General features: G+C 47.0%; 1 protein-coding gene across 4 annotated transcripts in view; it reads right to left on the minus strand.

Annotated features, from left to right (window-relative positions):
* Positions 1-609: 609 nt before the first annotated feature.
* LOC125716486 (cAMP-specific 3',5'-cyclic phosphodiesterase 4B-like) overlaps positions 610-14,204 on the minus strand; it is an 81,834-nt gene continuing 68,239 nt past the window's right edge. For 3 of the 4 annotated variants that reach the window (XM_048988810.1, XM_048988811.1, XM_048988812.1), the window contains 10 exons: positions 12,581-12,693; positions 5,873-5,966; positions 3,753-3,931; positions 3,455-3,553; positions 3,043-3,207; positions 2,583-2,682; positions 2,209-2,363; positions 1,992-2,114; positions 1,683-1,865; positions 610-1,555 (listed from right to left, as the gene is read on the minus strand). In XM_048988810.1, coding sequence (XP_048844767.1) covers positions 1,178-1,555; positions 1,683-1,865; positions 1,992-2,114; positions 2,209-2,363; positions 2,583-2,682; positions 3,043-3,207; positions 3,455-3,553; positions 3,753-3,931; positions 5,873-5,966; positions 12,581-12,693 — 1,589 coding nt within the window. In that variant the 3' untranslated portion in view covers positions 610-1,177. Of the gene's footprint in view, positions 1,556-1,682; positions 1,866-1,991; positions 2,115-2,208; positions 2,364-2,582; positions 2,683-3,042; positions 3,208-3,454; positions 3,554-3,752; positions 3,932-5,872; positions 5,967-6,518; positions 7,609-12,580; positions 12,694-14,204 lie in introns of those variants that run through there. The other variant, XM_048988813.1, reaches the window with a different exon arrangement.

Genomic DNA, 14,204 nt, shown 5'->3' on the forward strand with positions numbered 1-14,204 from the left:
TGGATGGATATTATTTCCTTGGGAGCCCAAAATATTTCCTTGCATTCAAAATCCTCAGTTGCCAGAAGATTATTACTCCTTGGGCTGACTGACAACTGTCAAATGTGCAAAACTGCTGCAGACTGAAAGACGAAGAAGGAATTTGGAGGGGTCTAAACTTCCTTTTTACTCAACTTTGGGGTAAAGTCTACGCTGCCAAAATTGCTAACATCTTGGTATTTAATACCCAATTCATCTGCATCTGAGCTGGTATAACCAGGGGGCAAAGTAAATGGAAAAAGACTAAAGGAAAATAAAATTATGCGTTGAACAGTTGGAAAATAGAGACTAAATTATACCATGTACACCGTCAGTACTCTGCTCTTCTGCCTTGAAATCAAAATTTGTATATGAACACCCAGAAAATTATCAGTCCCAGTAAAAAAATAATAATAAACTTAAAGAATTGTGCTCATGTTAAAACATGTCCATTTGCCCCCCCCTCCGTTTCCATCTCCCATGACTGTTATACAAATACGCCCGAAAGCTTCTGCGAGAATAAATCGTTTCGTTGAAAGTTCATCCAGAAAGCCAGTGTGTATTAGCTTAGATATTGCCCAAAATCAGCAATAAGGAAGACTTGTATTCTCTCTTTATCCGAGAAACAAAATATTCTGCTTTTGAGCCTTCAGTTAAAAACATCCTTAAACATTGACTGTGTTCAATAAATTAAAAAAATCGTAAAAAGACAACTGTAAAAAAGGCACACATAGTCTTTAGACGAACATGACAGAAAAGAGTAAACTGTGTGCAGTACAAATACTTGTATATCAGTAGTTCATAAGCTACCTTATGACATCCCATTACAAAAAAGGGACACACGTTGCGAAAAATCTCTCAGTAGTGTCAGCAACACAATGCGAGTCCACTAAGGGTTCCTGAACGGTCTTAATCCTTCATTACTCCCAGCTCAATGTCACATGGCATGGGCTGTCAACCAGTTCCAAGTGACTGCAGCAATTTCCCGAGAAATCCTTCATGACTCCACAGACGCCGCCCATTCCCGACCCCAGAAAACCGCTCCGGTCCAGCCAAAGTCAAAACCCAGGCTTCTAAAAAGCGTCACCGTAGGATTCTTCCTCATGGCCGAATCTGCCAACGTCGACGGCAGCGCCACGGTTGAGGCACGAGAGAGAGGCTACGTGTCGACGGGTGACGCGTCCTGTGTGATGATCTCGATGTGTGTGGGCTCTGGGGGGTCCTCCTCGGCCCCTGGGTCATCACAGTATACCGGGGAAGAGCGTGTCCCGCTTGGGCTGTCCTCCCCCTGACTCTGCTCGTCCCGCTCCGTGCCCTCTGAGTCTTCCTCCTCCAGTGTCAGCTCGAACTGGAACTTGTCTCCGTTGCCAGCGCCTTTATCTTGCTCGTAAAACGGCGGCGACGGACTCTGAGGGATCATGCTTTGGTACCAGTTCCTGTTGTCTTCCAACGTGTCCAAGATATCCTGTGCGTCTGGGTGTACCAAATCTGCCCAGGTCTCCCAGAGAGGGTGCACAATGTAGTCGATGAAGCCCACCTGTGAGAAAGGTCCAACCCAATCACACAATAGAAGATGGACTCCGAACTAGCAAGCCAAGAAGGCCACACCTCCAAAGATTTAGTCGTGAACTAAGCGAAATTCTGGCAACGCCGGTAACACTCACCTGGGACTTCTCCACAGATGCTGTGTGTTTGTCGCACATGGGGCTGATCTCCATGCCCCGTTCCCGCTCCTTGTCCCCCTGATGGAAGAACTCGTCCATAATTCGATCCGTCCACTGTCGATACAGTTCCAGGGACTTGGTGGGATTGCTCAAGTCCGCGCAGTGAACCATGTTGCGGAGGACCTGTTTGCCATCCAGACGACAAGAGTACCTTGTTAGGTTACCCCAGACATGACTTCATAACTAATTACTTTGCAAACACCTTTTTTTCTGGCTGTCTAGTTACCATCTGAGGTGGTGGAACCTCACCTGTATCCTGTCCGTGTAGTTGTCCAGCAGCAGCACTCCAGAGCTGGTCACCTTCTTGGTCTCGACCATGGTTTTCAGGTCTGCCAGTAAGCTCATATGCTTGGACATGTCAGTCGCCAGCACCTGGAGGGAGAGTTACAGGAAGCCTGCTTCTCAGTTCCGTTTCTTGGGTACCGTACCTGTGAACTACACTGCGTCCGCGAGTCGGCCTCCTTACCATGTCAATGACCATCTTCCGCAGAGACTGCCGCTGCTTCTTGTTGAGGTTCTGGAAAATGTCGCAGTGCTCTTCCTGTAGCAGCTTGAACCCCACAGCCAGGTGGTGGTTCTCCAGGACCGACTCGTCGTTGTACATGAGGGCCAGCTCTGAATCTACATACAAACAGGGCAGCGAGGTAAGAGACAGAGCCCAACACCAATCACAAACAGGGCAGCGAGGTAAGAGACAGAGCCCAACACCAATCACAAACAGGGCAGCGAGGTAAGAGACAGCGTCCAACACCAATCACAAACGGCGCCCGTCCTCATGCCTGAGATAAGAGGCCCGGCCTGATCTCTCCCAGTACTGCAAGGAAAGGAGGAAACACTCACTGGTGTTGATTAGAAATTGATTGGAGACTCCTGGGTGGTCAACATCATGGATGGCTGCGGCAAAGATGGCGGCAAGGATTTCCAGGTCTGTGAAGACGGCCTGTCAGCATAAGGTGCAGAGGGAGGTTAGTCATATGAGTAAATGGTACAGTTTGTCTCACTGGACTTATCCCACTGGACTCTGGACATTTCTTGAGAAACTTCAGTAGGAATCATAGAAAATAGGCAGAGATAGACAGTGAGTGAAAAGCATTGCCTTCCTTACAGAGCATGTGCTAAATCTCCACCAGACTAGCAGACCTTGCATAAATAAATATGAAACTAAAGACGTGAAACATCCACATGAAAAACACTCTAGGGTCAGCATCATACATTCTGCATAATCTGGAGGCTAGAGGTGGTGAAAAGAGCGACGTGATGGAGGTCTGAGGGAAAGTGCGTCGGGAACAAGGGTGCTTACATCTAGAGCTGGTGTGGAGAGGAGGATGTGTGTGGATTGGGCCACGTCGGCCGCATGCAGGCTATTGTGGTAAGCCACGTCAGAGTGGTAGTGTTCTTCTAACGTCATCATGAAGGTCACAAATGTGTCAACGGGGATCTTAAACGTCTTCATCAAGTCCCTTTCCTGCAAAAGTAAAAATATCATTACTTTGGGAGAGAGACAATTATACCATTGTGTGAAAATGACAGGGTGTGAGAACCAAATTAGATGTCTGGAATGTCCCTTTATCTGGGAAATACATACACTAGGTACCGGTCTTCTAGAATTACTATAGTGGGAGATTGCATGTTTTTTATATTAATCATTATATGCGAGATAAAGTACATATATGGTGCAGAGAGAGAAAAGAAACTAAGACGAATGCACTGACCTGAAAGATGGCGTACATGATGCATGTGAGTGGCTTGTTGTTGGAGTACTCGGATACTTTGAAAATGTTGAGGCCCCACTTGTTCAGGTCCTCCAGCTCCTGGAGAAAGCAGAAAGGGCAAGAGTTAGTGTCTTCTGTAAGGAGATCCACAGTCAGACCAACACTAATTCCATTCAATGTAATTCAGTTTATTTTTGTATAGCACTTAGCAACAACATCAAAAGGGAAAAGCTGATTGGGGCATTAGGTATTCTCTCAACCAATGATGAACTGTGTTGTTTAAAGGTGAGGACGCTACCTTTGAGAGCTGCTCCTCCTTGTCAGTTTTAACTCCAAAGCGAGGGATGCCGCAGTTGGAGACGTTGGGGCCATGCGTCACCTTCTTCACCCCACTGATCTGGGTCATCAGCTGCTGCTTCTTCTTCTTCTCCCGCGTTTTGGACGTGGGAGATGGGATCTCCACGTCGTTCTGCTTGTCTGGAGAGAGAAGGGACGAAATAAAAAAAAAAAAAAAAGACTGGTTCAGCTTTTTAATTCAAAGCTTCTTCGGAGATATTATATCCGCACAAACAAACAACGCCCCCCTCCCACAAATGTCAGGAAACGGAAAAGAGCAAAAGCACAGAATACAAAATATCCCGCCATGCGGCTGGCATAAAGGTCTGTGCCAATTAAAATGGCAAAGTCCACGATCCCTCTAAGACTGCTCAGATTCCAAATCTAATATCCAATTTCAAAATCTTCATTTGGTGAGAAGAAAAATCAAGGGTCCCGAGTCGAAAGACTCTGATCATGGGGTCTGTCTTTGGGTATCTCCCATTTCTCTTGGCAACGTCAAGAGTTGTTTGCCCCTCAAGAAAACGCTTAAACGCGCTTGTGCATCCTGGATCGAGCTGTTCAAGGGGGCAGATTCCCCTATAGGGTGGAAGCCCTACTTGACATCTCAAAGATAATCTTTTTTTTTTAATATAATATCGAGCACAATTTGCTGTGGGTGGGGGGGGGGGGGGGGGGACACTGCAAGAACGTGACCTTTAACGCCGCAGTGGCTGCTGCGGGTATTTCTTGACTGGAATTCAAATCTCAGGTGCTATTTAATCTGCGATACCCCCTCCCCACCAAAGGACATTCAGTTACCGTGGCACTAATTCAAGTGACGGCGATTTCTCTCCCCTCCAGCTGGATCAAAGATATCAGCAATGAAACGTCTCGGTGACAGAACGACACAACTACGGCATTTCATTTCGGAGCGCAGTAGAGAAATGGCTAATTATTCATTAGCATCATCAGTGGAAGATTAATCTGGATTATTACCTCATTGCCGAGTCCTTGAATTCGGCGGAATCTAGGGTATCTGAAAAGGGGGCTTGATATCTAATAGACTGAGTGCAGAGGCCGCACTCTGTGGAGAAAAGACCCTCCCCCCCAGTAGCCGAAATGTGGAGGCAACCATTTTAGGGTGTTCCGCGACTGTGTCTCAGTGGGTGTTGTTTTATTGCAGATGCGGGTTTCCTGGCACACCATCTCACGTGTCCTGAACAGCTGACGCCACTCATGAATTATTCACGCAGCTGTCTCATTTGTGGGGGGGGGGGGGGGGGGGGGATCGGACCCCCCTCGTAAACCTCCCATGTTCCACTGTTGTTTTTTTTCCCCCACATAATTTTATGCGCAGGGATGCTCTGCTCGCGGACCAGCGATGTTTGCACCCGTCTGGATTTTGATTTCGTCATACGCCCTTTTTAACATCCATTCCCAGCAGTTGCGACGCCTCAGACATGCGATGTCGCATTTCAAGGAGGCCGAAAAGGTTACGCTGCAGGGCAAGCCAAGATGGTGTCTGCATACTTGCGCCAATTGGGGATTTGGGGGTGAGGTGTGGAGCAGCTATGCTCCTGCGGCATGATGCTCAAACCCCCCCCCCAATACCTCTCAACCCCCCCCACCACAACACCAATAAAAGCAAACAGAATTTGGCTGGATTGAAGTGCAAAACACCTATGACACCCCCACCCCCCCAAAGCCCTACCCCAACACTATAAGGATCTAGCTTCAGTAAAACTCAAAGCTATAAATATATGTGATTATTTGAGAAGTAGAGATGGCAAGTGTGTCATAAACCTTGCGGGGGTGTGGGGGGGGGCAGGCTACATGTGTGGCTCTTTGGGATTGGACCAGACAACTGGAGACACGACACTCCCGCCCGCCGCTGGACTCTCTTGTCACCTCTCTGGCGCATCCGAAAATACCGAACTGTCACCATAAAGCGTAGAGCTGTTCCGACGGGAGAAAACACAGCGGCAGTCTGCTCTGCGACGAAACTGTTCTGGCTGCATCCCCCCCACCCCCCCGCCCCCGCCCCCAGCGCTCCCCTGCACCGCCGCAGTGGGTCTTGTGATGCCCGCCACCATCGTTTACCTAGGAAGGTGTTGGAGATGAACTCAGACACCTGGTTCCCGGATCGGCTCATTTCCGACAGGTGGGTCAGCTCCCGGTTCAACATCCTCTTGAACTGGGGAAAAGATGGCAGAGAGATGCAATTAGCACACATTGTGCCCATCTAGAAGAGCCTACATGACAGACACAGCATTTCATTTCAGATGGACCCCCATGGGTGAGCATGAGCTCTGCCATTTTCACTACACCGGGGCTCAGTTGTTGGAGCGCTATTAGTGCAATCAAGCACATAACGGTCCACGCAGATGAACGAATGCCTCGTTTTCTCCCATAATCACACTCGGGCATGGAGAGCTACACCAGTCTGCAGCCAGATTCCGAATCAGGGCAACTGCGCGAAAACACCGCAAATGTAGCATAAAGAAAGCTCGTCTCTCATGCTTCTCTCATGCAGAATTTCATCCTTTACAGCCTCAAAATCCTTTCAGGATGCGGCCCCCAGACTCCTCGACGAGCATGAAGTTCCAACAGCATAGACATTGTAACAAACATCAAGTCCCATGGCTGACAAAATCCACATCTTCCCCCCCCCCCCCACCCTCTCCCCATACACAAAGAGTTCCAAGCTCCTAATTCATTAGCGATAGACGGTCGTCCATTTACACACCTTAATGTAACCCCAGGACACGGATAGCAGGTAATTAGCCTCAGGCATTTTGGACTCCGATGTAGCAAAAGCCAGCAGCTCTTTTCCACACCAGAAAGCACAAGCGGGATTCCTCTAGTGAAATCCCCCCTTCAACCGTATCCTCACTCTGGTCCCGTGGGTTCAATAATTCTGGAAGCACCCGGATCCGAGTGCGATCGTTCCGCAGTCCGCGTCCGCCGGCGTTTCGCTCGCATGCCCCATCTCCATGGCGAGGGGTCGTCAGATTTTTCCCTGTAGCGCCCCCAAAAAATACGGGATGGAGAGATCAGGCGGGGCGTGAGGCAAGCAGGCAGGAGGGACCGATGGAGAGCGGGGGGGGGGGGGGAGGCTAAGGGTCCGAGTGACCGAGCCAGGAGCGTTGCGCGGAAATCCAGCCGGACGGCTCCGATGCAGCAAAGGCAGCTCTGAAATCTGATGAATTATGGAGGAGGGAAAAAAAAATCCAGGATGCTCTGCTGCTAGAAGGTGGGGGGAGTTGGTACTGGGGGGAGCTTCCTTCTATGGATTAGTCCTCTTCCAATGCACACTGAGCTGCAAGTCTCCCTCCTCTCTCTCATCCCCCTCTCTCTCTCCCTTTCTATCCTGCCATCCCCAGCAACATCACTGCACAGCGCGCATGATTTGACAGAAAATGGAGGAAGCCCCCTGCTTAGTTATGCAAAGCGGCCGCAGGATGCCCAGGCACTGCAGCTCTGTGCCGGCCAATTAGAAAGGATCTTTTTAGGACACCTGCCTCGCTGAGCTTTCATCTCTTACCTTTGTTTCCTCATTGGAAACATTTACATAATTAAGGCACTTAAAACGAAAATAAAATAAATTGTACCACGGTCATTTCATTTATAGTAATTACAATCATGAGAGCAATCTGCATTTCAACAACATTTTGGAATGCTTAATTTGGCAGCTATAGGATATAAATTAGTGTGAACCATTTTTTCCATCATTTTTTTCTTTTAAACATCATGTGTATCTATTTGTGCATTGTGTTTTGATTTAGGACTTCTTCAAAATACAGTGCTGTTTTATTTTTTTTAAAAGATGGATGAGTCCACAGTAGCTGATGAGTTATTTTTTTATTTTATTGGGGGGGGGGGGCAACCGTCCTTGGGGCCCCTCACGCCAGGGGGCCCACTGCAAAATTTACTGAGGACTCCCCCGGCCAGCAAATAACCCTTTTCATGACAGATGAGCACATGAACAAGGATAATTCGCAACAATTTACCAAGAAGTCGTTAAGCTGTACGAAGTCCCCCAGCCTCCCGTGAGACTCTCCTCCGCTCCTGCGTCCGTCTTCTACTGTATTTGAGCAGCCATTTTACCCCCTTTCATCGGACAGCTAAGGACAACTGTATCTCTGACGATGACATCATCCCTAGTCTCTCCGCCGCAGCCAGCGAGAATGCCATGGCAACAGAGTGACGTAACGCGCCAAGGCTGTCTCCGTGAGGTTCCCCCTTTCCGAGCCGTTTTCGGGATGCGGCCTGCCCATTTTTCTACTTACTTATTAGAAATACGTGATTTAATACAAAAAAGAATCAGTCCCGCACGTTCACCAGAAAAAACGCACACATACGCTATAAAACTAATTAATTTTAGAAGTCTATCTTTGCATTTTTGAAATGGGCATTATTATTTTTGCATGCAGGATCCAATAAGAAATAGATTGATGTTAAAAATCGCTCATTTCTACAGCTGATATTTATATGCATTTTCGTGAAGTATCACACAGCCTATGGCTGCGGCAGAAGACACAAAAGTCTACACGACCGACGGCATTTCTGTTAAGGGATTGCCCTCCACTGTGGGCGAACACAGCCCCCTATCCTGTCATTGCATCAGCTGGCCTACACATGTTAACAAGGGCATCTCTTTAGAGGACCTGCCTTAGGTGCCGGGTCTGTTGCAGTGTCCAGTTAAACAGACAGACCGAATCAAATAAATTTCGACATGTAAAGTCATAAAATGCTTCAGGAAATAGCTATTGATAAACACAAATCAATTACAGTATCGCATGTTAAAATGTGAATAAATCAAAGTAAAAAATCCTTACTATTTACTGTAAAACGGCGAAGACTGGAGATTCTCTGTGCGTAAACTTCGCTTACACTGAGCCCAAAATCAGACCAACTTTATAACTAAACGTAGGCTTTTCCTGCTAATCATGGCCGTGTAACTGTTTGTTGTCCCAGCCGAGGATACGCGCTTTATTCGGTCCCGTTAAAATCAGCCTCAAGCCCTAAATATGCAAAATGCACACAATTAATCATCACATTGTATTAATCGGCACGGGATCTTCGCCCTTATCCAAAGCGGATCCGTTTGCGAAGGCGAGGTGCCGTGATGCAAGAAACAGTCATGGGACAGGGAGCACAAATGTTTGCTCTCGTTAGTGAATCACGGACTCTTTTTTGCCGGCGCTTCCCATCCCAGCCATTGTGCGAATCAGGCGGTGTCACCGCACAGATTAACGCGCCCGTGGGAAAAAATACACAGAGGTGAAGGTACACGTCATTCAGAACTACCGCGCAAGTTAAACTTGCGTTATGTAATTAACTGAATCTAAACGGGATCATTTTAATTATCCCCATACCTTTTTTATATTGAATATCTGATTTGTATTTCAAGCGGTGCTTTTTCCTTGAATTTTAAAAAAGAAATGTTTTCCATCTTAGCTGACGTCGCGCTAAGAGTTGTGAGAAAGTTTATGATTATGACGGCCGGTTATCCTTCTCTGTTCCCAAACTAAAGAATTGTGTGGAACCAAAGGGTAGCAGAGCTCCACTGTGCAGCCTAGGAGGGTCTCTGACATCCAACCACAACCACCACTACCACAACAACCAGAACCGAGTAAGAAAATCCCAGTTTAATTTCCAAAAGAGAGGAAGTCTGAAAATATTTGGAAGCGAAGCCTAGAAACCGTGCCCTCCAGGTGAACCTCTTATCTAATTAATGAGCAATTCGGGATTTACTATAAGACGCTGGAAAATTCAGTGCAATCCTTTTATTTTCTCTGGCTTTCGATATCGTATTTTCATACGTCAAGACAATTGTTTTATCCGGTTTTCCCCCTACATTAGACTTGAATTAGAGCAGGGAAGAATACGTTCATCCGGAAATGTGTCAAAGGAAGAAGATTAAAGAAAAACAACTCCCATTTTCTAAATGCATTTTTCATGTCACTCATGATGTAACCAAAGTACTGAACAATATTACTGCTCTCATGTCAGGTGCATATAACAAAGGAGCTGGGCTTTTCACACAATGAGGGCAAAGTCAAAGAAAAACTGTCCCACACTCAAAAGTAAGCACACCCTCCCATATCATACTCCGAGAATGTAAAACCTTTATTTCATTTAATCTCTAAAAGGAAATTAACCTACCCAAACAAGTCAGTCAAAAACAAAATTAAGACAGAAAAACTATTTCAAGTCTATTTTGACATTTTGACAATGCAAAGCAAACTTTTTTTTTTTTTTTTTTACACAAAACCACCCTCAATAGTGAATAAGGCCACATAATCTTCTCGCAACAACCGAAACTGTTTAAAAGTCTTAATTCTGCTCTTCTGCTGCAGAAAAGCACAAACAAACTTTAAAGCAAAAGTTTTAAACGAAAATCCAGCTCATTCCACAACTAGGTAAAACTCACTTGTCTCCGGGAGGAATTTATCCCAAACACTTTGTGTTTCTTCATGGGACAGTGCAGTCCCATTCTGGTAGATGCGGTACCACACATGGAGATGGCTTTCCCAAGGGCTGGGACAATGGAAATCTTGGTGCCTGAGGAGATCTATGCTTCTGTGCCTAAGACTGGGAACGATATAGTGACTCAGAGAGCCGTGCATTCGTGTGTCTAACTCAGCTGTGACTGCCTTAGGCCACACGCCCTTTTATCACCCCGTTGGCTTAAGTTCCTCAGCGTGTCTAGCCATTTCCTGGCAAAATCCACCTCCTGCCCCCCGGCTCCACCCCCCCATCGACCACACCCCCTCAACCACAACCTCAGGTGGAGCCTGTGATGGGCCTTATGCATTGCAAAATTTGAGCAATTCTTCTGCTAGTTGTCTTGTTTTGGGGTCGTAAAACACAGTGACCTGTCTGTCTGCGCTTTCCTTCATGGCTTAAACTGTCCACAGGGGGGGGGAGACTTAGGGTCATTTGCATATGAATAGTTATGTGGAAAATAATCATTTGATCAGCTTAGTTGGCCAGAAAAAAACACACGCACACAAAATAAAAACTTTTAGACTATTTATAAAAGTTCAATACTCCTTAACTCATTTGGCTTTATCTGTTTTTCAGAACACTACATTTTTAAATGTGAACAAAGGTGCATACACCAAAACACTACTAGCACAAAGCGACATTAACATTTTAAGTTTTACAATTTTAAATACGTTTAAACTACAGTGCAACAATACAGCCTCTTGGCACAAATCAAACCACTATTCTTTTGAAAATCATTTTACCGGTAATTACAACAGAAATCCTGTCAACCGGTTTGAAGCATTCATGACTGGCACAGAAATGAACCACAGACGTCACAGGAGATGAATAACGACAGATGAAATTTCATAAACACGTCCAGGAGCGTCAGCATGGGAAGGAAGTCAACCTGCAAAAACAGCCTATAGAGAAGCTACAGTTCTGTGGAATGTGCGCTAACGAGGCTGGTATGTGTTAATTAACTCACAATGCAGTCTCCCCTTATTTCAGCACCTAACAGCTTCTTTACAATATGACGATGAATCCTAAGGTACATGTAACGCCATAATTTAAATTTAAGTATCTCCATTTAAGGATCGTTTGAACCTTAGATTTCTCTGCAGCCCTTCAAATAAAAGCTTAGAAGAAACACAAGTCACTTAGTCCTTTGAAGCCAAACAGGACGATTCTTTGCCCTGCTAATATACCCAAGAGTGACAGTCAAGTGTGCAGATTTGACTGAATAACTAAATCTAAAGCACTGGGTTCTGTATAAGCTACCTTTTTTTCTTTTTTACAGCGAGAGACCAGGGCACCTTCCAACAGGCCGAGTCGTGCCCCAGCACGTCCATTAAAGCCAAGAGACTCGACCAGCCATTACGTTGCCTTCTGGCCCTGTTCCCGAAGTGAGTCGAGCTGAATTCCTTACTTTTATGTCCTGATGACGTCGCATAATAATAATAATAATAAAAAAAGTTTTTGATTCATGCCATTGTAGTCTAGCAGAACAGGAATGGAGAAGGCAGGAAATCCAAGTCACACTTTTAAACAGCTGCCGTTTCGATTTTCGGGCCTGGCAGAGAGGATGGGAAAGCTGAGGAGCCAGGCACGCCGGGTTTGTTTGGCACCAGTCACGCTTTCATTCGGCACTCATTAAACAAGCGTCCCACTGCCTGGCAGTGCCATCGATTTCCCATTTGCCTTTTCATGCTCTTCACGAGCCATGTGCGTGATCAAAAAGCAGACCTTCATACTTTCAAAAAAGAAAACCTTCTTTCAGAAGTTTCATGTCTTCCTTCTCCCCAAACTAAATGACCATTGAGTTAAAAAAAAAAATGAAACCAGGAGCCAGATGACTTAAATAACGAACACATATGTGCTACAGACAAACTCCTGCATTGATACTTAATGCAGAACGTTCTTGAACATTTCTGACCAGACAGTACAGCCATTCCTCTAACACCTGACATCACTCACTGCTAAATACGAAGATTCACCTCCTTTATTTCTCTTAGAGTGACAGATTCTTGGGATACCTTTAATATTATACAAATGACAGCCTTGGTTTCCTGCTTCCTCTTACTGTAATAAAACTCACCGGCACGCTATTTTTTTCCTGTCAGCTGCTAGTCCCGCTTGAAAAGAGTCTTATGCAAACTGTCCACGCTGTAACTCCCAAAAAACAGCGGAACACCTACTGAATACTTTCTCATTCTCCAACAGACGCACGTGTGTCGACTCTGACCAGCATTCTTGCTTCACGAGTTTCGCGATGAGTTTGAAACGGGCCGGGTTCGTCTCCGAGGTTCTCCCTACCTTGTTCGAAGCCATCTCGCTGACAGAACGGTAGGTCTGGATGGTCTCCAGCTGGTCCAGGCACCAGTCAAGCTCCTCCATAGTGTCCATGGCCAGCTTCTGATAAGACTCCTCTGTAAGCAGACACATGGAGGTGTAATCAGCCTGGAGGGGGTCGCCGGCAGGCAGGGCTCGGTGCGGGGGTCCCGCGGTCGGCCGGCTGTGCTCTTTCATCGCAGCCAACTCCCGCTATCTCGGGGGCTGAGCGGACGGCTTCTCTCTCCCCCCTCTCTGGGCCCAAACAGAGCGTTCTGCCTTGTTGACCTTCTGCCTGATGTCAAAGTTCTCCCGACCGCGTAGGTAGCGAATGCCGGTGGCGGAGAGGAGGAGCCTCTGCGGTGCGACTGTGCCTTGTTTACGCTGAAGAGTTGCTTTCAGGCAGGAAAGAGTGTTTCCATGTGGAAGGGGAAGTGGTTATGGAGGGGGGGCCTCTTATCACAGGCTCACAGGCTCAGCTATGGATGAGCAGATGTGCAGAAGGTACAGAAGTGCAAGCAGCCTTTTAAAGAAAAGATAAAATAATAAATGGTGAAGATCAGGTGAGGAGTTGAGCTGACCGCGACACCCGCTGAACTTTCTGAGCGACGGCACATCTGGCAGTTGATCCTGCGTCCCCAAACGGGTGATCCTACTCAGATCAGCCTCTGTTTGCACTTATGGTGCAACAAGTCAAACTATACAGCGCCCCCCTCACCCTCCAACCACGTTTGCCAACCAGATTAAATCCTTCCCCTCAGACCGGAGGTATGCTCCAAAAGCCTGGGCTGGAATTACAGCCGGGAAGGACCCTGAACCCCATCCAGAGGCTGTCCTCATCCCAAACTCCCCCAGCTTCTCTCTCTGCTGCCTCTGAGGGCTCGGAGGCGCCTGCTTTTAACCGCACTTTAAAGAGAGTGGGGGACAGGCAGAGAGAGAGAGAGAGCGAGAGAGAGAGCGAGGCCTTCATCCTGTCTGTCTGCCTGCCTATGGGCCTCAAATGTCGCATTAAGACTCCTCTGACGACGGGTGAAGACGCACAAGTGTAATGGAGGCCTGCCCACAGAGCGACGCTTGTCTTCAGACGAGAAAACTGACAGCGGCCGAATCCTCCCGTGTAAAACCTCCCCTTCAACGCTCAAGACAACTCTGGTTCCTCGCACCTCATTCTCAGTTGCATCTGCAAAAAGTTAACGGCAGAGGATCCTGAACGGGGCGACAGGCCTGCACACGCGCAACATATTTCAGGCCTGTGTTTTCCCTGCGTGTCACCTGAGAGGCAAGAAGGTGTAATTTAAGGTTAGACGGTCATAAAATGCTGCCTAATCGCCGCTCTTTGATATAATTTGACATTTCGGTTTTAGAAGGGTGGAATTAAAAAGCAGGCTGGCCAGTAGCGATCTTCGGACACAAGAAGCCTTTCCCTGCGAGTTGGATACTGATGTGGTCCGAGACACCTCTGTCGAGAAGGGCAATGACAGGAAATGAGGTAATAGCTGTAAGACGACAGAGAGAGATGATGTCGCATGCAACTTAAAAGGGTGGGGAAAAAAAGATCAAACCTCATCAGGGGAAAGGCCGGGCCACCTGAGAAGCTGCGACGACGGTC

Source organism: Brienomyrus brachyistius, chromosome 21, assembly GCF_023856365.1.
Source record: "Brienomyrus brachyistius isolate T26 chromosome 21, BBRACH_0.4, whole genome shotgun sequence".
NCBI classification, from domain to species: domain Eukaryota; kingdom Metazoa; phylum Chordata; class Actinopteri; order Osteoglossiformes; family Mormyridae; genus Brienomyrus; species Brienomyrus brachyistius.